This window comes from Loxodonta africana, chromosome 9, assembly GCF_030014295.1.
Source record: "Loxodonta africana isolate mLoxAfr1 chromosome 9, mLoxAfr1.hap2, whole genome shotgun sequence".
Taxonomy (NCBI): domain Eukaryota; kingdom Metazoa; phylum Chordata; class Mammalia; order Proboscidea; family Elephantidae; genus Loxodonta; species Loxodonta africana.
Window position 1 is genome coordinate 55,866,268 of NC_087350.1, and position 22,609 is coordinate 55,888,876.

The window sequence follows — 22,609 nt, forward strand, 5'->3', positions numbered from 1 at the left end:
CACTCCAGGGTTCTCAGCTTAAGGGTATAATGGACTCATTAACAGGGATAGGGGCAGCTTGCAAGGAGTCACACTGTGACTCGGGTGAAGGCTGAACAAGCGCTTGCTTCTCCTGCCTTCTAGCCCAGTGCTCATGCCTTGCTCAAACGAACCTCTGTCCTCCTACTTGTTTTACATTATCGCCTGCGTCCTAGCTTCTACTTCTTGGCAGGGCCTGCGAAGCATTTTTATGTGTTTAACTTCAGTCTAAGAGGCCTGTCTAGGTTGGGTATTTCATTCCCTCCCACCATCTACATCAAAGCCTCCAATTCAACATCCTAATCCTCTGAACTAAACCAGTGACCATGCAAGAAAAAAAAAGAACCAGGCTTTTCAATGAAGCTTTTATTATTATTATTTTAATGCCAACTCATTTAGACTATAGTGGGGAAAAAGCACTACAGAAAAGGATTTAAATCCCAGGTGCCAGTACTGCTAGCTGACTGTGGCTTTAGACAAGTTACTTCCTCCCCCTTATCTAGAAATTAGGGACTGTGACACTTATGCTGACTACCTCCCAGACATGAGGTTCAAACAGGATATGAAAAGCAATTCATAATCACTAATTCAATAAAGGTGCTCACTACTGTATCCCCAGCACAGTTCATGGCACGCAGCAGGTTCCCAATAAATACTTGATAATTAATGAATTAATAAACCAACAAGAATTTGTTACTAATACTCTGAATAGCCTTTTGAAATATGTAGAGCTTTAGGGTTACCCACCTTAGAGATGTTTCAAGCAGAATATTTCTCTGTAAGATGTCCAACTACATGTCCCTAATATGACTCCCAGCACAGACTCTAAACAAAGGAGTACTCACTGGGGGGTGGTTGGGACACGGAGGGGAATGAAGGCACTGAGGTGACTGAGAGGGGAGGGAAACATCACACAAGCCTGTTTCCCAACCAAGAGGACATTCCTTGAGAAGATCTGAGGCATTTCAGTAAGCAGGTCTCAGTGGGACACAGAGCTAATAAGATTAAATAAAAACTCATCTATAATGTATTGAAAATCTTATATGAGCTCATAAAGTCAGAATACTAAGAGGTAAATGAGCCCTCTTAGTATTCTAAAGTATCTCTAAGACAACCCTTTATTTAACAGATGAGGAAATCTAGACAGAATATATAAAAACTCAATGACAGAATCAGGACTTGAATCTAAGACTCCTGCCTCACATTTTGGGCTCTCTGGACTGCAATGAGCCTAGGATAGTGGGTCCATTTCAGCTTCACTTAACCCAGTAGTTCTAAACTCCAGACAATTTTATGCCCCCAGGTAACAAAGTCTGGAGACATTTTTGACCATCACAACTGGGGAGGGGACGCTATCAGCATCTAGTGGACAGAGGCCAGGAATGCTGCTAACCATCCTTCTGTGGCACCACTTATCACAGTGAAACCAAGTTGTTTCCATGTGTCTCCCCCATTTCTGTATACTCAGCACCTTACAACCCCAGGCAGGGAGGAGGTGCTTAAGAAATTTTTGTGGGCCTCCTCAACAAACAGCATCCAGAAGCATGAAAGGTCAGTTTGGAACCAAGGGTGGCCTGTGATGTACGAGAAAGTGACATTACATGAGTGCAAAATTAATGGAAAATAGATCACAATATTCCCTAACAGAAATATTTAGTATGATGGGAAAAGATTTACTATAATTTTAAAGGAAAAGCCTTTAAATTATGCTATAACATTTTTGTATTTTTATTTTTTATACCATTTTTGTATTTATGTCTACTACTGTACTTTTCTAATTCTACATCCTTTAAAGATATTTTATGTATTCTTTCAGTTATATTTCATTCTCCTTTTTTACTTTTTGTCTTCGAGTATTCACTATGGCAAGAGGTTATTACTGACATCACAGTCTCAGTATTAAGACAGAAGGGGCGTTAGAAATCCCTTAAGCCAGTGGTTCTCAACCTGTAATCCACCTAGTTTTATGGAATCTGTGAATAACCTGAAATTAAATGCAACATTGTATAAATACATTTTCCCCAGGTGCGGATCTAGAACTTTCAAACAAAAAAAAACTCATAAAAAGTTTTTTTTTACAGTTCCAAAAAAGGTAATAGCAACTGATCTAACCCAAGCCTGAGCAAATTTTTACAGACTAAGTAAAAGACAGAAAAGGGAAGAAATCACCCAAAAAGTGAGCAGCAAAGCTTGTCTGGAACCCTGGGCTTCTGACCCTCCCCCCTACCACCACAACTGGGGTTACTCAGTAATCACCTCCAACCTTAACATTTTAAGAGAATTTCGGAGATGGAGAAAGCACAGCCCAAGAAAATGACAGAAAACTATGATGGTAACTGCAGTTAAAAGAGGAAATCCATCATGTGACCCTTAGATAAGAATTCCCCTCCCCTACCCTTTTTTACCCTGGCAATGAACCTGCCATCACTCCTCCTCACAGGGAGGAAGTGAAGGTGTGCTTATTGTCTCTTTTAGAACCACCTCAATCTTGAGAACACCGGATGGTATCTCCAAGGATCTCACCTTTTATCCCCTGTCTTCCTGCCCCCAGCACAAAACTCCAAGAGCAGTGAAGAGAAGGTCCTTCTTGCCTTCTTTTCCTCCTCTCTCAGACCCCAGGTTCGGAGATGAGGGGGCTCGGGGGTTCGCCGTGGTGTGGGGCACTCACCAGGAGGCATACAAGGGCAGAAGGCCGCGGAGAGCATGGCAGAGGGCACCGTGAGCCCAGCTTGTCCATTGCGGAGCTGGTACTTCAGCCGCAACAGCGATGGCGAGCTGCTGGCTAGTGGGCGGGCACTGAGGACTTAAACTGCCCCCCTCCCACCCTCCACCTGCAGCACCCCGCCCCGCCCCTCCCCGCCGGGCCGCCAAGACCGTGGGAGGGCAGGGAACCGGAGGGCGGAATTTTCACCCGTCAACCTTTTCCCTCGAAACACACAACCCCTACAAAATAAAAATACTATTTCCCCTCCCCATTCAAACAAACAGAAAATTCTTAGCGATGCACAGTTAAAAAAAAAAAAAAAAGCTGTGAGCCTTTCTTAGATATACAAAACACTAATAATACATATACACAAAGCTCTTCCAGTTTAGAGGACTTTAGAGGCCCAAACAGCCAACAAAAACGTTCGAGTGAAGCCCGCGCACACACACACACACACACTTTCCCAGAATTACTCCCGCATCCCTCTTTTCCAAGGCGCTATGCACACACCCTGTTGTTGCATTTAACAACCTAGAGGGAGCTGCAAACAAGTAACAGCAGCAGCTAAGCGGCAGAGTGCCCTTTCAGGAAATGCAGAGCCCACCGTTGCCAGGGTTTCTAATTTTTCAACCCAGTCTTTTATGTGAAATACCTTAATTTTAAAAAGGACAACTCTGGAGATGAGGTGGGGAGGAACTGAGTGCATAAAGGCATGTGTAAACTTTTTAGGTTGAGGGAACTCTTCTATATCTTGATTGTGGTGATGATTACACAATTATTTATCACCAAAACTGAAAAAAGTGTACACTTTCACTGGTGAATTTTACTGTAAATACCTGGAAAAAAAATGGTGGCAACCAATTCAAAATTGTCCTAACCTGGGCAGTCCAAACAAAACATACCTGTTAGTCAAATCTGGCCTGCAGGTTACCAGTTCACAGGCTCTGTGCTTACTGTAACTCCCTGTTTACCAATCTGTCTCAGTCCTCCAGGCTGTCGAAGACCTGATACACTTCCTAGCAAAGTCTTGGCAAAGTAAATGTATCAGCTGTAGTCCTAGTCCTCCTGCCACTGACACTGTTAGATGTGCAGACTCAGAAGTTGCTAAACCTCTCAGCTTTTGTGGACTGTGTTTTTTGTAAAGGAAGGACTAACGTCTTTATGAGTCTGAAGTGAGGAATAACAGGGAAGATGCACTTGAGTGTATTAAAAATTTAAGATGTCATCATTTCAAGAATTCTCATGTCAATTGTCAAGGTTAACTCCATAAATGATTGACAGATAAACAGGACGTCTGGAAAAGACAGGGTTAGAGAAAATGCAGTTGAGTGGTCCCATGAAAACCTTCATATTTTAAGTCCACTAAATCTGAAGCCTTGGTGGTGTGGTAGTCAGGAGTTCGGCTGCTAACTAAAAATTGTTCTGAATCTACTAGCTGCTCCTTGGAAACCCTATAGTGCATTTCTACCATGTCCTATAAAGTCGCTATGAGTCAGAATCAACTCTATGGCAACGTTTTTTTTTTTTTTTTTTAAATCAAGACAGTGATCTTCCGTACCTATTATATTAATAAAAATGTGCACTGCTAATGACTGTTAATTACCTCAGATCCCGAGATGATTTTGAGATGATATCCTCAGGTTTAGCACAGGACCTTGCTGAGTATGCTCAATAAATGTTTGTTGAATGACTAAATGATAAAGATGTGTGGCTGGTGATGACCAGGATGATGGTCACAATGAAGGTGATGTTGGGGTAAAAGGGGAAGGATGACAAAAATGAACTGTTATTTGGAAGAAGCCTCTGGATCTTCTTCTTCCTTCAATTCAGGCACTTCTACTCTAAAATCTAATTCTGTATTTATGGCTTTGGCAGATTCTTCAGCGATTGCAAGGTCTCAGTGCTACTACTGCCTGAAAGTTCAACCTTTTCTTCTCAAAGTTTCTTCTCCTCCTCCTTACTAGACTTTGACTTAAGATTTGGACTTGGATTTGGACTCAGATTCTTCCTTAGAACCAGATTTTGTATCTGTTTCTTTTACCCATACCACTTCTTTTTCATTATCTGAATCTTCCCCCTCTTCAACTCCTTTTGCTTTTATTTCTAAGGTTCTTCTGTACCACTTCATAGTATACAGAAATTTATTGAAATCTTTTTTAAAGTCCAAAATTCTATCCAGGAAAGGATCCATCTCAATTGCAGCATCAGTGAGGTCTAAGGCCTGGCATAAGACAGCAGTTTCCTTAGATTCATTTTTAGTTTTGGTTGGAGGACTTGTCTTCTCCCTCATCTATGGGTGTAGACTCTCATTTATCACCGAAGTTTGAAACTTGAGCAGGTCACTGATTTGCCTGGATCTCAATGAATGTAAAGCCCATCCGTTGTGCAGAGTCTATGATTTTTTTTTCCACTTCATTAACTCTAGGAAAACATGCATCATTTACAACATTCTCCCAAAGTTTCCACCAAGCTTTATTAAGAGCCGCTGGTTTTATAACATCCATTTCTTCTTTTACAACTACCAAAGCATCGGCTATGTTGTTAATGTTGCCATATTTCTTTCAAAGTTTATGAAGAGGATTTTCTTCAATATAGTCAGCAAAATGGTCAAACATATGCTTGGCATAACACCTCCTGAGAGCTTCAATTACACCCTGATCCAAGGGCTAAAAAAGGCTAGTGAGGGCAGAAACACAGTATCAACATTTCAAAAAAAAAACCAAACCCAGTGCTGTGGAGTCGATTCTGACTCATAGTGACCCTATAGGACAGAGTAGAACTGCCCCATAGAGTTTCCAAGGAGCACCTGGCAGACTTGAACTGCCGACCCTTTGGTTAGCAGCCGCAGAACTTAACCACTACTCCACCAGGGTTTCCACATATCAATATTCGGATGAGCAAAGTATATTGAGTCTGAGTGATTGGGACCTCTGTAGCAACACACTGAATTCGAGTTTTTTTTTTTCTGTTAAATAACTTTGGGCTTGATGGACAAAACAATTATGAAACCAATCCAAAAAGAAGACAGTGGTTACCGATACTTTGGGGCATGATCACCAGAGAACAGGAGGGCGTTTTTTAAATCTTTTTCTTTAAGACAAGTGAGATTAGGGTCTTTGTAAAGTAGCAATGGGTTGTATCGTTTTGTCACCTGAGGCACTGGCACAAAAAATAAAGAAAATCATGTCCTTAGCTTCCTCTAAGCTTTCTGCATTTTTTTTTTTTCCCCTCTGAAAGTACTCAATGGCTCGCACTTCTAAAACAAGCTTATGTCCTCAGCGTTGAAGACCTGTTGAAGCACACAGCCTCTAGCTCTGAGCAGTCTCTGGAGTTGCTTGGGATACTTGGGTGCCTATTCAGCATTCAGCAATTCTTCCTTCCCCATCACCCCAGCATTCTGCAAACAGTTGCGATTTTAAAACTTCTCAAACCATCCCTTGCTCACACGAAATTTCTCTTGGTTGCCATTCCCCATGGTTTCCACCAGCTGCTGGTAAATGCGTTTGGCCTGGTTGCAGATGGCCTTCAAAGTCAGATGACGTCCTCCTATGGTCTGGTCCTCAACCCAAAAGGTTAATTCAGTGTCCATCTTCTCCATGTTTATACCCCAGGGTACGCACAGCACCTTGGAGCAAATGGGTGAAACACCCACCATGCTGGCACTAAATGGCCTTCTCGTTTTTCTTAATGGTGCTCACCGTAAAATTACTAACGCCAAAAAGGCGCCCGACATCGGTCTTACTCACGCCTTCGTCCACCTTATATAAAATTTCCATCTTGTTTTCCAGGGGTACGATCCTCTGCCTCCACTTGTTACGTGTCTGGGGCGGGATGGTGATTTCACCCCCTGCCTCCACTCCACCTGGTGTTACCTCAGCTGCTGCGGAAGCCGCAGCGGCCTCCACAGCTGCCGGTCTCGCCGCTGCCGAGAGCCTGGACAGCGCCCGAGAGGCTGTTTAACCTTCGGTTCGTCCCCATCCTCACCACTCCGCTTGCGGGGCATTTTTGCGAGTCTTCGCTTTCTGTGGTAAAAACCCGAGAAGACTGGAAAGTCAGATGACGTGCCCAAATAAGCAGTGTCCAAGATGCCAACAGACCAAGCCCCACAACCACCTGCAGCCGCTGACTCGGCACTAACAGACAGAGTCTCGCGATGCTTGGCAGCCCCCTAACGCGCGCAGGCCGCCAGCTCCTCATTCCGATTGGTGCGGCCTAGCGGTTCTCAATCACAGCCGACGAGACGAGACGCGAGGCTGCGCCACGCAGATCTCGCGAGGCTGGGAGAAACGCCCTGGGAGCCCGAACGGCGGGCGGCGGGTCGAAGAGCCCCGTCAGGGGGGGTCAAGATGGCGGCCCAGGTCCTGGCGCTGCTGCGGGAGGTGTCGCGGTTAGAAGCGCCGTTGGAGGAGCTTCGCGCGCTTCATTCGGTGCTGCAGGCTGTGCCGCTCAGCGAGCTCCGAGAACAGGTGGCGGAGATGCACCTCGGTCCGCTTTTCTCCCTGTTCAACCAGAACCATCGGTGAGAGGATCCTGAAGCTTGAGCGGGGAGTGACACTCCCAAGCCTAGGGAAGAAGTGAATGGGGAAAGGGGAGTGAGTTTCTCAGTCGCAGGTGAGCTAGAAAATAGCCGGAATTTCAGAGGGCTAAGGACCCTGGGCTAGAGAGGCAAGACACAGAGGTTCTAGTTCAGCCTCTGAGGTGTGTCCACGAGCTAGCTTACTCTTGTGGTTTGGTCTCCCTGCTCTCATCAAATAGAAATTGGAGGAGCAAAGCAGTGGTTGACCACCTACAGGGAGGACTCCACAACCACGTGTATAGGTCCCTGACATTTTTCCTTCTCTTAAAAGTGCATCCCATCCTGGCAACTTGGCAAGACCGTCCACATTTTTTTATTTGTATTTTATTGTGCTGTAGGTGAAAGTTTTCAGCGCAAATTAGTTTCTCATTCAAAAATTTATACACAGATTATTCTGTGCCATTGTTTGCAATGCCCCCAATTTTCAGCACTCCCTCCCCACCCCGTTCCCTCTGTTCCTGTGTCCATTTTTCCTGTCCCTTCCTGCCTTCTCATCTTTGCTTTTGGGCATATGTTGCCCATTTGATCTCATATACTTGCATGAACTAAGAAGCACTTTCCTCAAGTGTGTTATTGTTCTATAGGCCTGTCTAGTCTTTGGCTGAAAGGTGGACTTGGGGCGTGACTTCAGCTCTGAGTTAGCAGGGTTTTTGGAGGCCGTAGTCTCGGGGTTTCATCCAGTCTCTCAGACCAATATGTCTGGTCTTTTTTTATGAATTTGAATTTTGCTCTACATTTTTCACTCGCTCTATCCAAGACCCTCTATTGTGATGCCTGTCAGAGCAGTTGGTGGTGGTAGCTGGGCACCATCTAGTTCTTCTGGGCTCAGGCTGGTAGAGTTTGTGGTTCATATGGTCCAATAGGCCTTCGAACTAATATTTTCATTGTGTCTTCGGTTTTCTTCATTCTCTTGTGTGCCAAACGGGGTGGGACCAGTAGATGTATCTTAGGTGGCTGCTTACAAGCTTTTAAGACCCCAGGCACTACTCACCAAAGTAGGATGTAGAGCATTTTCTTTATGAACTATGTTATGCCGGTTGACTTAGATGTCCCCTGAGACCATGGTCCTCACTCCCAGTAACTCAAGCCCTCAAGGTGTTTGGATGTGTCTACCAAGCTTCTATGACTTTGCCTTGGTCAAGTTGTGCTGACTTTCCCTATATTGTGTGTTATGTTTCCCTTCATCAAAGTTAACAGTCTCTCCTATCTATTTGGAAACCGTGGTGGCGTAGTGGTTAAGTGCTATGGCTGCTAACCAAGAGGTTGACAGTTCGAATCCACCAGACCCTCCTGGGAACTCTATGGGAAGGTTCTGCTCTGTCCTTTAGGGTTGCTATGAGTCAGAATCAGCTCGACAGCAACAAGTTTTTTTTTTTTCTATCTAGTTACTGATTTCCCCTCTCCTTCACCATAACCATCAAAGATTGTTTTTTTCTTTGCATAAACCTTTTCTTGAATTTTTATAATTGTGGTCTCCTACAATGTTTGTCCTTCTGTGATTGACTTACTTCACTCAACATAATGCCCTCCAGATTCATCCATGTTGTGAGATGTTTCATGGATTCTTTAACATCGAGTGGTATTCCATTGTGTGTATGTGTCATAATTTATTTATCCACTCATCTGTTGACGGGCACTTAGGTTGTTTCCATCTTTTTACTATCGTGAATAGTGCTGCAATGAACATGGGTGTATATGTGTCTATTTGTATGATGGCCTTCATTTCTCTAGGATAATATTCCCAAGAGTGGGATTGCTGGGGGTCATATGGTATTTCTATTTCTACCTTTTTAAGGAGGCACCGTATCATTTTCCATAGTGGTTGTACCATTTTACATTCCCACCAGCAGTGTATAAGAGTTCCAGTCTCCCCAAATTCTCTCCACTATTTGTTACTTTCGTTTTTTTTGATAAGTGCCAGTAATGTGAGGGTAAGATGGTATCTTGTAGTTTTTGCATTTCTCTAAGAGCTAATGATTGCAAGCATTTCCTCATGTGTCTGTTAGCTGCCTGAATGTCTTCTTTGGTGAAGTGTCTCTCATATCCTTTGCCCATTTTTTAACTGGATTAGTTGTCTTTTTGTTGTTGAGTTATTGAAGTATTCTATAGATTTTAGAGATTAGACCCTTGTTGGATATGCCATAGCCAAAATTTTTTTCTTTTTACTCTTTCGGTGAAATCTTTTGATGAGCATAAGTGTTTAATTTTTAGGAGCTCCCAGTTGTCTGGTTTATCTTCTGGTGTTTGTCCATTGTTAGTTATGGTTTGTATCGTATTTATGCCATGTATTAGGGCCCCTAGCGTTATCCCTATATTTTCTTCCGTGATCTTTATCGTTTTAAATTTTATATTTAGGCCTTTGGTCCATTTTGAGTTAGTTTTTGTATATGGTATAACTTATGGTTCCTGCTTCATTTTTTTACAGATGGACATCCAGTTTTGCAAGCACCACTTGTTAAAAACAATGTATTTTCCCTATTTACTGGACTTTGGACCTTTGTCAAAGATCAGCTGACCATAAGTGGATGGATTTACATCTGGATTCCCAGTTTTGTTCCATTGGTCTATGTGTCTGTCATCGTACCATTACCAGACTGTTTTGACTACCATGGCTGTATAGCAGGTTTTGAGATCAGGTAGTATGAGGCCTCCTACTTGTTCTTTTTCTTCAGTAATACTTTGATTACTTGAGGCCTCTTTCCTTTCCATGTAAAGTTGGTGATTAATTTTTCTATCTCTTAAAGAGTGCTGTCGATATTTGGATCAGGATTGCATTATACCTGTGGATCACTTTGTGTAGAATTAAAACATTTTCTCAATGTTGAGTCTTCCTATCCGTGAGCCTGGTTTGTTTTTCTATTTATGTAGATCTCTTTTGGTTTCTTGCAGTAGGGCTTTGTAGTTTTTTGTATAGCTTTTTTACATCCCTGGTTAGAATTATTCCTATGCATTTCATCTTGCCAGGGGCTATTATAAATGGTATTATTTTCCTGATTTCCTTTTCGAAGTTCTCTTTCTTGGTGTATAGGAATCCAACGGATTTCTATATGTTAATCTTGTATCCTGCTACTCTGCTGAATCTGTTAGTTCCAGTAGTTTCCTTGTGGAGTCTTTGAGATTGTCCATCAACATTCTATTTATTTTTTTGAATCAACTGTGTATTTTATTGTGCTTTAAGTGAAAGTTTACAATTCTAAGTTAGTCTCTCATACAAAAACTTATATATGCCTTTTGCTATGTACTCCTAGCTGCTCTCCCCCAAAGAGACAACACACTCCTCCTCTCCACCCTGTATTCCCTGTGTCCATTCAATCAGTTCCTGTCCCCCTCTGCCTTTTCATCTCGCCTCCAGACCAGAGCTGCCCACATAGTCCCATGTGTCTACTTGAGCTAAGAAACTCACTCCTCACCAGTATTATTTTCTGTCTTAAAATCCAGTCCAAACCCTGTCTGAAGAGTTGGCTTTGGGAATGGTTCCAGTCTTGGGCTAACAGAAGGTCCAGGGACCATGACCTCCAGGGTCCTTCCAGTCTCAGGCAGACCATTAAGTCTGATCTTTTTATGAGAATTTGAGGTCTGCATCCTGCTGATCTCCTGCTCCAGGAGGGATTCTCTGTTGTGTTCCCTGTCAGAGCAGTCATCAGTTGTAGCCAGGCACCATCCAGCTCTTCCCATCTCAGGCTGATGTAGGCTCTAGTCTATGTGGCCTTTTCCATCTCTTGGGCTCTTATTGACCTTGTGTCTTTTGTGTTCTTCATTCTCCTTTGCTCCAGGTGGGTTGAGACCAATTGATGCATCTTAGATGGCCACTTGCTAGCGTTAAAGACCCCAGACAAGGATGGCAATTTTTTTTTTTTTAATGTCTTCAAACAATAACAACTTATTATCTTACAATAGTTCAGGTTAGAAGTCCAGCGTGAGTCTCACGGGGCTAAAATCAAGGTGTCAGCAGGGCTGAGGGTGGCAATTTTTACTTGTCATTGTATACATATCTGTAGTGTTTGAGTTTTAAACCAAAACCAAACCCACTGCCGTTGAGTCGATTCCGACTCACAGCGACCCTATAGGACAGAGTAGAACTGCCCCGTAGAGTTGCCAAGGAGCGCCTGGTGGATTCGAACTGCCGACCTTTTGGTTAGCAGCTGTAGCACTTAACCACTGTGCCACCAGGGTTTCCTTTAAAATGTTTACAAACTAGTATTTCAAAATGACGTATTATTCACCCATAAAGAGAGATGAAGTTCTAATGCATGCTAGACATGGATGAATCTTGAAATGTCAGACACGAAAGGACAAGTATTGTATGATCCCACTTACATGAAGTATCTAGAATAGCCAAAATGCATAGAGACAAAAGGATATTAGTGGTTACCAAGAGCTGGGGGGAGAGGGAAATGGAAGGTTATTGTTTAAGGGGTGCTGAGTTTCTACTTGGGATGATGAAAAACTTTTGGAAATAGATAATGGTGATGGTTGCACAAAATGTGGATGTAATTAACGTCACTGGATTGTACACTTACGATGGTTTAAACGGAAAATTTTTCGTTATATACATTTTACTACAATCAAAGGAAAAAATCTTTTTACTTGAAAAAATAATCACTGGACCAACACTGGATTATTTCGGAGGACCTTCTTGGCTCTGACCTTCTAAAATTCCTTCCTTTTTCATACTTGTTCCCCCTTCATTAAAATACATATTAGTTACGTTCTTTCAGGCTTTATGCTCTCTTTAATTCAGGCCCTCAGTTTCCCTTTTGCTGGGTCTGTTGCATTAGTCTGACTTCTCATTACCTCTTGGCTTCCTATTCTAGAGTATCCTTCACACACTGCAAGCATAGTAATCTTTTTAGGTCACTTGGCTCAAATCTTTCCCATAGCTTACCATTGCTAAGGTATAAAATGCTTACTTAACGTGGCATTTGGGCTTTGACAAGTATATTTCCACCCTACTTTTCCAGCCTCATTTTTTCCTGCACTCCCTTACACATAGATTTTGTCTGCTTCTGCTACCATGTGGCACCACTTGCTTTTCCCTTGAGCATGACTTGGCACTTTGCTGACTTTGTTCATGCCAGTGCTTCTAACTGATATGCCTTTCCCATTTCCAAATTCTATTCATTCCTTAAGGTCCAGCTAAAGTGCCAGCCCCTCCAAAAGGTCTTTTTTGGTCATTCCAATTGCAAGTGACTGCTCTTCAGATCTGCTAAAGGACAATATCATTATTTCTGTCAATATTTACCACTTATTGCCCTGTGTTATAGTTTTGCATGTGTTTATTAGTAGTTTTTAAGTTTTTTGAAGGTAGAGGCTGTATTTTATTCATTTCTACATGCCTCCCAGGGCCTAGCACATAATGTAATACATGCCCAATAAAAGATTAGACTCACAGAGTTTAGAGAGGCCACCTAGTTTAACTTTTTCATACTATAGATGAAGAGATTAATTGAAGGTCATACCACAAGTTAGCAAAGCTGCAATAGGAACTGAAGTGAGAGCGATTGAGGAATAGGGCCCATGTGGGAGATAGTTTGTTGAATGAAGGAGCAGTCCTCTACAAAACAATTTTAATGGAAATTTAAAGACAGCATGATTCAGAGCTGAATACATGGTAGATACCAATTTCAGTTTGTAGGAATAATTCTTCTCTGGATAGTATCTTGGCAGTCTGCAGATATGTTACTTTATATGACTTTGAAGGGCAATGTGGGGTAGTTTATGTCAAAAAATAAGAAAGGTAAAATGAAAGTTCTGTGCTGCCTAAGCTGATGTGGAGTTACCCGTCTTTACCAAAACTTAGTTTACTTGATGTAAGGCAGGCAGGCATTTAGTGAGATAGTATGTATAGTATGTATAGGCTTAGTACCATGCCTGGCGAGTCGGAATCGACTCGACGGCAATGGTGTTTTGTTTTGTTTTGTTTTTATGTATAAAGTGCTTAGTACCCTGCCTGGCATATAATAAGATCTCAGAAAATCTTAGTCATTAGTGCTATTATTATTATTATCCTGGCTAAACCTCATAGATTACTATATGGTTCAGGATCTGACCTACCTATAAAGCCAGAATCTTGACAGTCATTCTCTTGAAGGAGAGTGGGTCCTAAGATTGCAGCTTTACAACATCAAAGTCAGAAAAGATTGACTATGAGCTGTTAACTTTTTGCCTTGTTGGTACCAAAGAATCACATATGACCTGAAATTCGTGCACTATTCAGCTTAAGCTACCATTGCTTTGTTTTCTAACAGCTTTATTGAAATACTTTACATGAAATAAACTGCACATATTTAAAATGTACAATTTGATAAGTTGTGACACACATATATGTATATATGTACATGCATACATGTACATACCTGTGAAACCATCACTGCGATTAAGATTGAACGTATCTCACTCCCAGAAGTTTCCTTAGAGTTTTATATAGAGTTATACAGTACACACTTGTTTTTCTGGCTTATTTCACTCACCATGATTATTGAGAGATTCATCCATGTTGCATGAATGAATAGTTCATTCCTTTTTATTGCTGAGTAGTAGCCCATGGTATGGATGTTCCACAGTTTGTTTATCCATTTACCTGTCAGTTGACATTTTGGTTTCTTCTTGTTTGGGGATATTATAAATAACACCACAATGAATGTTTGTGTACATGTCTTTACATAGACATATGCTGTCTTTTGAGTAAATGCCAAGGAGTGGAAAGGTTGGATCTTAATGGTAAACATTGTCGTTGAGTCTATTCTGACTCATAGCAACCCTGTAGGACAGAGTAGAACTACCCCATCGGGTTTCCAAGGCTGTGTGAACCTTTATGGAAGTAGACTGCTGCATCTTTATCCTGCAGAGTAGCTGGTGGGTTTGAATTGACAACCTTTTGATTGGCAGCTGAGCACTTAGCCACTGCACCACCAGGGCTGCTACATCTTATGGTAGATGTATGTTTAAGTTTTTAAGAAACTGCCAGACTGTTTTCCAAAGTGGTTATACCATTTACATTCCCATCAGCAGTGTATGAAATTGGGTCATAGATCTAAATATATAAAACCTAAAACTATAAAGGAGCCCTGGTGACCATGCAGTGGTTAAGAGCTTGGCTGCTGACCATCAGCCACTCCTTGGAAGCCATCTAGGGCAGTTCTGCTCTGTCCAATAGGGTCACTATGAGTTGGAATGGACTCTACGGCAACAGGCTTGGGTTTTTTGAGGGGATTAAAACTATACAACTTTTAAAAGAAAACATAGGAAAAATATTTTGTGACCACAGAGTAAACAAAGATTTCTTAGATATGACACCAGAAGCATGATCTATAAAAGAACAGATTGATAAATTGGACATCATCAAAATTGGAACATTCTGCTCTTCAAAAGACACTGTTAAGAGAAAAAGCTACAAACTGGGAGAAAAATGTTTGCAAACCATATCTCTGATAAAGGACTTGTATCCAGAATATTTAAAGAGCTTTATCGACTTTGACGGCACTGGGTTGGTTTTTTTATAACAAAAAAAGAAATGACCCAAATCAAAAATGGGCAGAAGATTTGAACAAGGAGATCTGTGGATGGCAAATAAGCACATGAGAAGATGTTCAACATCAGTAGTCATTAAGGAAATGCAAATTAAAACCACAATAAGATAATCACTACATATCTATTGTAGGAGCTCTGGCAGAGCAGTGGTTAAGAGTTCTATACCCACCAGTGGCTCCATGGGAGAGAAGACCTGGCGATATGCTCCCATAAAGATTACAGCCTAGGAAACCCTATGGGCAGTTCTACTCTGTCATATAGAGTCGCTATGAGTCGGAATCGACTTGATGGTACACAAAAACAAATAACCACACACATCTGTTGTTGTTTTTAGGTGTTGTCAAGTCGGCTCTGGCTCATAGTCATCCTTTGTACAACAGACCAAAACACTACTTGGCCCTGCACCATCCTCACAATCATTGTTATGCTTGAGCCTATTGTTGCACCCACTATGTCAGTCCATCTAGTTGAAGGTCTTCATCTTCTTCACTGATCCTAGTGGTTAAAAGCTACACCTGCTAACCAAAAGGTCGGCAGTTCGAATTCACCAGGCGCTGTTTGGAAACTCTTTCAGGTAGTTCTACTCTGTTCTATCGGGTGTCTATGAGTGGGAATCAACTCGATGGCAGTGGGTTTGGTTTTTTGGTTTGGGTTTCTGCAATGGATTTTTGCAGCTGTTCTCATTTTGAGTCATGCCACATCAGCAAATGAAGGTCCCAAAATCTTTTTTTTTTTTTAATAATTTTTATTGTGCTTTAAGTGAAAGTTTACAAGTTAAGTCAGTCTCTCACACAAAAACCGATATACGCCTTGCTACACACTCCCAATTACTCTCCCCCTAAAAAAGACAGCCTGCTATCTCCCTCGACTCTCTCTTTTCATGTCCTTTTCGCCAGCTTCTAACCCCCTCCACCCTCTCATTTCCCCTCCAGGCAAGGGATGCCAACATAGTCTCAAGTGTCCACCTGATCCAAGAAGCTCACTCCTCACCAGCATTCCTCTCCAACCCATTGTCCCGTCCAATCCATGTCTAAAGAGTTGGCTTCAGGAATGGTTCCTGTCCTGGGCCAACAGAAGGTCTGGGGGCCATGACCACTGGGGTCCTTCCAGTCTCAATCAGACCATTAAGCCTGGTCTTATGAGAATTTGGGGTCTGCATCCCACTGCTCTCTTGCTCCCTCAGGGGTTCTCTGTTGTGTTCCCTGTCAGGGCAGTCATCGGTTGTAGCCGGGCACCATCTAGTTCTTGTATCCTTGGTGTTCTTCATTCTGCTTTGATCCAGGTGGGTTGAGACCCATTGATGCATCTTAGATGGCTGCTTGCTAGCGTTTAAGACCCCAGACGCCACTCTTCAAAGTGGGATGCAGAATGTTTTGTTAATAGATTTTATTATGCCAATTGACTTAGATGTCCCCTGACACCATGGTCCCCAAACCCCTGCCCCTGCTACACTGGCCTTTGAAGGCATTCAGTTTATTCAGGAAACTTCTTTGCTTTTGGTTTAGTACAATTGTGCTGACCTCCCCTGTATTGTGTGCTGTCTTTCCCTTCACCTGAAGTTCTTATCTACTAATTAGTGAGTACCCCTCTACCACCCTCCCTCCCTCCCCCCTCTCGTAACCACAAAAGAATGTTTTCTTCTCAGTTTAAACTATTTCTCAAGTTCTCAAAATAGTGGTCTTATACAGTATTTGTCCTTTTGCAACTAATTTCACTCAACATAATGCCTTCCAGGTTCCTCCATGTTATGAAATGTTTCACAGATCCCTCACTGTTCTTTATCGATGCGTAGTATTCCATTGTGTGAATATACCATAATTTATCTATTCATCCGTTGATGGGCACCTTGGTCACTTCCATCTTTTTGCTGTTGTAAACAGTGCTGCAATAAACATGGATGTGCATATATCTGTTCATGTAAAGGCTCTTATTTCTCTAGGGTATATTCCAAGGAGTGGGATTGCTGGATCGTATGGTAGTTCTATTTCTAACTTTTTCAGGAAGCGCCAAATCGATTTCCAAAGTGGTTGTACTACCAGTGTATAAGTGTTCCAATCTCTCCACAGCCTCTCTAACATTATTTTGTGTTTTTTGGATTAATGCCAGCCTCGTTGGAGTGAGATGAAATCTCTTTGTAGTTTTGATCTGCATTTCTCTAATGGCTAATGATCGTGAACATTTGCTCATATATCTGTTAGCTACCTGAATGTCTTCTTTAGTGAAGTGTATATTCATATTTTTTGCCCATTTTTTAATTGGGTTATTTGTCTTTCTGCAGTTGAGTTTTTGCAGTATTATATAGATTTTAGAGATCAGGCACTGATCAGAAATGTCATAGCTAAAAACTTTTTCCAGGTCTGTAGGTAGTCTTTTTACTCTTTTGGTGAAGTCTTTGGATAAGCATAAGTGTTTGATTTTTAGGAGCTCACAGTTATCTAGTTTTTCTTCTACGTTCTTTATAATGTTTTCTATACTGTTTATGCCATGTGTTAGGGCTCCTAACGTTGTCCCTATTTTTTCTTCCATGATTTATCATTTTAGATTTTATATTTAGGTCTTTGATCCATTTTGAGTTAGTTTTTGTGCATGGAGTGAGGTATGGGTCTTGTTTCATTTTTTTGCAGATGGATATCTAGTTATGCCAGCACCATTTGTTCAAAAGACTGTCTTTTCCCCATTTAACTGTTTTGGGGCCTTTCTCAAATATCAACTGCTCATATGTGGATGGATTTATGTCTGGATTCTCAGTTCTGTTCCATTGGTCCATGTATCTGTTGTTGTGCCAGTACCAGGCTGTTTTGACTACTGTGGTGGTATAATAGGTTCTAAAATCAGGTGAAGACAGACCTCCCACTTTGTTCTTCTCTTTCAGGAAAGCCTTATTTATCCGGGGCCTCTTTCCTTTCCATATGAAATTGGTGATTTGTTTCTCCATCTCATTAAAGAATGTTCTTGGGATTTGGATCGGAATTGCATTAAATGTATAGATCGCTTTTGGTAAAATAGACATTTTTATAATGTTAAGTATTCCTATCCACGAGCAACGTATGTTCTTCCACTTACGTAAGTCTCTTTTGATTTCTTGCAGGAGCGTATTGTAGTTTTCTTTGTATAAGTCTTTTACATCTCTGATAAGATTTATTCCTAAGTATTTTATCTTCTTGGGGTCTACTGCAAATGACATTGATTTGGTGATTTCCTCTTCGACATTCTTTTTGTTGGTGTAGAGGAATCCAACTGATTTTTGTATGTTTATATTGTATCCCGTTACTCTGCTGAACTCTTCTATAAATTTCAGTAGTTTTCTGGAGGATTCCTTAGGGTTTTCTGTGTATAAGATCAAGGTCCCAAAATCTTTAAGGTTGACTCTGCTTTGAAGAGGCAGCTCTTTCTTCCTCAGTTGTATTTTGAGTGCCTTCCAGCCTGAGGGGCTCATCTTCCAGCACCATGTCAGACAGTGTTCCACTGCTATTCATAAGGCTTTCACTGACCATTTTCTCAGAAGTAGACTGCGAGGTCCTTCTAGACTGTCTTTGTCCAAAAGCTCTGCTAGAAACACACTATCTACCTAAGCTAACACAAACAGAGGTAGGACAACTAAATAAACCTATATCCAAAGAAGAGATTGAAAAGGTAATTTAAAAAATTCCAATAAGAAAAAGCCCTGGCCCTGAGCTTCACTGGAGAATTCTACCAGACTTTTGGAGAAGAGTTAATACCACTACTACTAAAGGTATTTCAGAGCATAGAAAAGGATGAAATACTCCCAAACTCATTCTATGAAGCCAGCATAATCCTGATACCAAAACCAGGTAAAGACACCACAGAAAAAGAAAATTACAAACCAGTATCCCTCATGAACATAGATGTGAAAATCCTCAACAAAATTCTAGCCAATAGAATTCAACAACATATCAAAAAAGTAATTCACCATGACCAAGTAGGATTCATACCAGGTATGCAGGGATGGCTCAACATTAGAAAAACAATCAGTGAATCCATCACGTAAGTTAAAAAAAAAAATAGACAAGAATCACACAATCTTATCAATTGATGCAGAAAAGGCATTTGACAAAGTCCAACACCTATTCATGACAAAAACTCTCAGCAATACAGGAATAAAAGGGAAATTCCTCAACATAATAAAGGGCATTTATACAAAGCCAACAGCTAACATCATCCTAAATGGAGAGAGCCTGAAAGCATTTCCCTTGGGAATGGGAACCAGACAAGGATGCCTTTTATCACCACTCTTATTCAACATTGTGCTGGAAGTCCTAGCCAGAGCAATTAGGCTAGAAAAAGAAATTAAGGGTATCCAAATTGGTAAGGAAGAAGTAAAAGTATCCCTATTTGCAGATGATATGATCTTATACACAGAAAAGCCCACAGAATCTATAAGAAAACTACTGGAACTAATAGAAGATTTTAGCAAAGCATCAGGATACAAGACAAACTTAAAAAAATCAGTTGGATTCCTCTGCACCAACAAAGAAAACTTCGTAGAGGAAATCATCTAATCAATACCATTTATGACAGCCCCCAAGAAGATAAAATACTTAGGAGTAAATCTCACCAGAAACATGAAAGACCTACATGAAGAAAACTGTAAGACGTTACTGCAAGAAACCAAAAGAGACCTATATAAGTGGAAAAACATACCTTGCTCATGGACAGGAAGACTCAACATTGTGAATGTCACTTCTACCCAAAGCGATCTACAGATACAATGCAAGCCCAATCCAAATTCCAGTGACATTTTTTAACGAGATGTAGAAACAAATCACCAACTTCATATGAAATGGAAGAGGCCCCAGATAAGAAAAGCATTACTGAAGTAGAAGAACAAAGTGGGACGCCTCACACTGTCTGATTTCACCACGGTAGTCAAAACAGCCTGGTACTGGTACAACAACAGATACATAGACCAATGGAACAGAGTTGAGAATCCAGACATAAAATCATTGGCCTATGAGCAGTTGATATTTGACAAAGGCCCAAAGTCCGTTAAATGGGGAAAAGACAGTCTCTTTAACAAATGGTGCTGGCGTAACTGGATGTCCATCTGCAAAAAAAGAAACAAGACCCATACCTCACACCATGCACAAAAACTAACTCAAAATGGATCAAAGACCTAAATACAAAATCTAGAAAAATAAAGATCATGGACAAAAAATAGGAGCAACTCTAGGAGCTCTAAGAGATGGCATAAACAGAATACAAATCATAGCAGTGCACAGACACCAGAAGAGAAACTAGATAACTGGGAGCTCCTAAAAATCAAACACTTATGCTCATCATGAGACTTCACCAAAAGAGTAAGAAGACAACCTACCAACTGGGAAAAATTTTTGGCTACAACATGTCCCATCAGGGTTTAATCTCTAAAGTCTGTAAGATACTGCAAAACTTCAACAACAAAAAGACAAATAACCCAATTACAAAATGGGCAAATGTTATGAAGAGGCACTTCACCAGAGAGGACATTCAGGCACCTAACAGATACGTGAGAAAATGCTCAAGATCATTAGCTGTTAACCCATTGCCATCGAGTCGATTCCGACTCATAGCAACCCTATAGGACAGAGTAGAAGTGCCCCATAGAGTTTCCAAGGAGCACCTGATGGATTCGAACTGCCGACCTTTTGGTTAGCAGCAGTAGCACTTAACCGCTACTCCACTACAGTTTCCATTAGCCATTAGAGAAATGCAAACCAGAACTACAATGAGATACCATCTACCCCAACACGGCTAACATTAATCCAAAAAACACAAAATAATAAATGTTGGAGAGGTTATTGAGAGACTGGAATACTTATACACTGCTGGTGGGAATGTAAAATGATGTAACCACTTTGGAAATAGATTTGATGCTTCCTTAAAAAGCTAGAAATAGAAGTACCATGCGATCCAGCAATCCCACTCCTTGGCATATATCCTAGAGAAATAAGAGCCATTACACGAATGGATATATGCATGCCCATGTTTACTGCAGCACTGTTCGCAATAGCAAAAAGATGGAAAACACAGATAAAATATGGTATATTTACACAATGGAATACTATGCAACGTTAAAGAACAAGGATGAATCTGCACGACATCTCATAACATGGATGTCTGGAGGGCATTATGCTGAGTGAAATTAGTTGCAAAAGGACAAATATTGTATGAAACCACTGTTATAAGAACTCAGGAAAAAGTTTCAACACAGGAAAAACATTCTTTGATGGTTACAAGGGTGGGGAGGGAGGAAGAGGGAAGTATACTAACTAGATAGTAGACAAGAACTGTATTAGGTGAAGGGAAGGGCAACACACAATACAGGGTAAGTCAGCATAACTGGACTAAACCAAAAGCTAAGAAGTTTCCTGAACACAACCAAACACTTTGAGGGACCAAGTAGCAGGGGTGTGGGTCTGGGGATCATGTTTTCAGGGGACTTCTAGGTCAGTTGGCATAAGAATTTTTATTAAGAAAACGTTCTGCATCCCACTTCGGTGAGTGGCATCTGGGGTCTTAAAAGCTAGCAAGTGGCCATTTAAGATGCATCAACCTGTCCCAACCCACCTGGAGTAAAGGAAAATGAAGAGCACCAAAGATAAAAGGAAAATATTAGCTGAAGAGTCAAAAAGGGCCACATAAACCAGAGACTCCATCAGCCTGAGACCAGAAGAACTAGATGGCTACCACCAATGACCACCCTGACAGGGAACATTACAGAGAGTCCCTGACAGAGCAGGAGAAAAGAGAGGTGCAGAACTCAAATTCTAGTAAAAAGACCAGACTTAATGGTCTGACTGAGACTGGAGGGACCCCGGAAGACATGGCCCCCGGACTCTCTGTTAACCCAGAACTAAAATCATTCCTGAAGCCAACTCTTCAGACAAAGACTGGACTATAAGACATACAATGATACTCATGAACATGAGTGTGCTTCTTAGATCAAGTAGATACATGAGACTAAATGGGCAGCTCCTGTCCAGAGGTGAGATGAGAAGGCAGAAAGGGATGGGAGCTGGTTGAATGGGTATGGGAAATCTGGGGTGGAAAGTAGGAGTGTGCTGCCACATTATAGGGTGAGCAGCTAGGGTCACATAACAATGTATGTATAAATTTTTGTATGAGAAACTATGTTTTCAGTTCTCTGGGGTATAAAACTTTTAATTCCTCCCTTAGGTTCAGTTATTCAAAGTGGAATTCCTGAATTTAAAGGATATGCTCATTTTAAGGCTTTTGCTATGTATTGCCTAGTCATCATCTGCAAAGGTTGTACCAATATGAATGTAAACTCCAGCAGCAGTGTATAAGTGTCCCTTTACCTGTATTGCCTCTTAGAAGACAAGGGAGTTGTTCTTGAAACACTCTATGTATCTAAAACTGGTACTCATCCAGTTCTGATTAATTTCCCTCTTTAATAAATCTTGAGTTTTTCTGTCTTCTCTGTCTTTACTGCTGCTCCCTAGGCTTACTCCTCTCCCCCCTCTCATGATCAGCTACCTGAAAATTCCTTCTCTTAACACCCATGCAGGGTGATTTCTAAAAGTCATATTTCATCATGTTACTTCTCTGCTGGAAATGGCATGGTTTGCCATTATGCAAAAATCCAATCCATAAGACCACACTGAAGACCTGTCGGGATCTGGCACCTGTGCATCTTCCTAGCTTTATTTCTTCCCATTCATACCACCCTTTTCCCGTTTCTGTTTTTACCAGACATGCCAAGCTATTTGTTCCTTTTAATACATAATGCTGTCATATTCCCATGTGCCTTTAAATGTACT

General features: G+C 41.3%; 2 protein-coding genes across 7 annotated transcripts in view; one reads left to right on the forward strand and one right to left on the reverse strand.

Annotated features, from left to right (window-relative positions):
• The window catches only part of LOC104845637 (protein CutA homolog), a 37,845-nt gene extending 30,782 nt beyond the window's left edge, over window positions 1-7,063 (reverse strand). For 3 of the 5 annotated variants that reach the window (XR_010323042.1, XR_010323041.1, XM_064291530.1), the window contains exon 1: window positions 2,687-6,873. Coding sequence is in view for 1 of the 5 variants with exons in the window: in XM_064291530.1 (XP_064147600.1) it covers window positions 2,687-2,755 (69 nt within the window). In the remaining 4 variants the exon portion in view is untranslated. Of the gene's footprint in view, window positions 1-2,541 lie in introns of all 5 variants that reach the window. The other 2 variants (XR_010323043.1, XR_010323044.1) reach the window with 2 other exon arrangements.
• PSMD5 (proteasome 26S subunit, non-ATPase 5) overlaps window positions 7,033-22,609 on the forward strand; it is a 30,465-nt gene continuing 14,888 nt past the window's right edge. The window contains exon 1 of one of the 2 annotated variants that reach the window (XM_010587688.3): window positions 7,033-7,241. In XM_010587688.3, the coding sequence (XP_010585990.1) occupies window positions 7,069-7,241 (173 nt within the window). In that variant the 5' untranslated portion in view covers window positions 7,033-7,068. The remainder of the gene's footprint in view (window positions 7,242-22,609) is intronic. The other variant, XM_003407775.4, reaches the window with a different exon arrangement.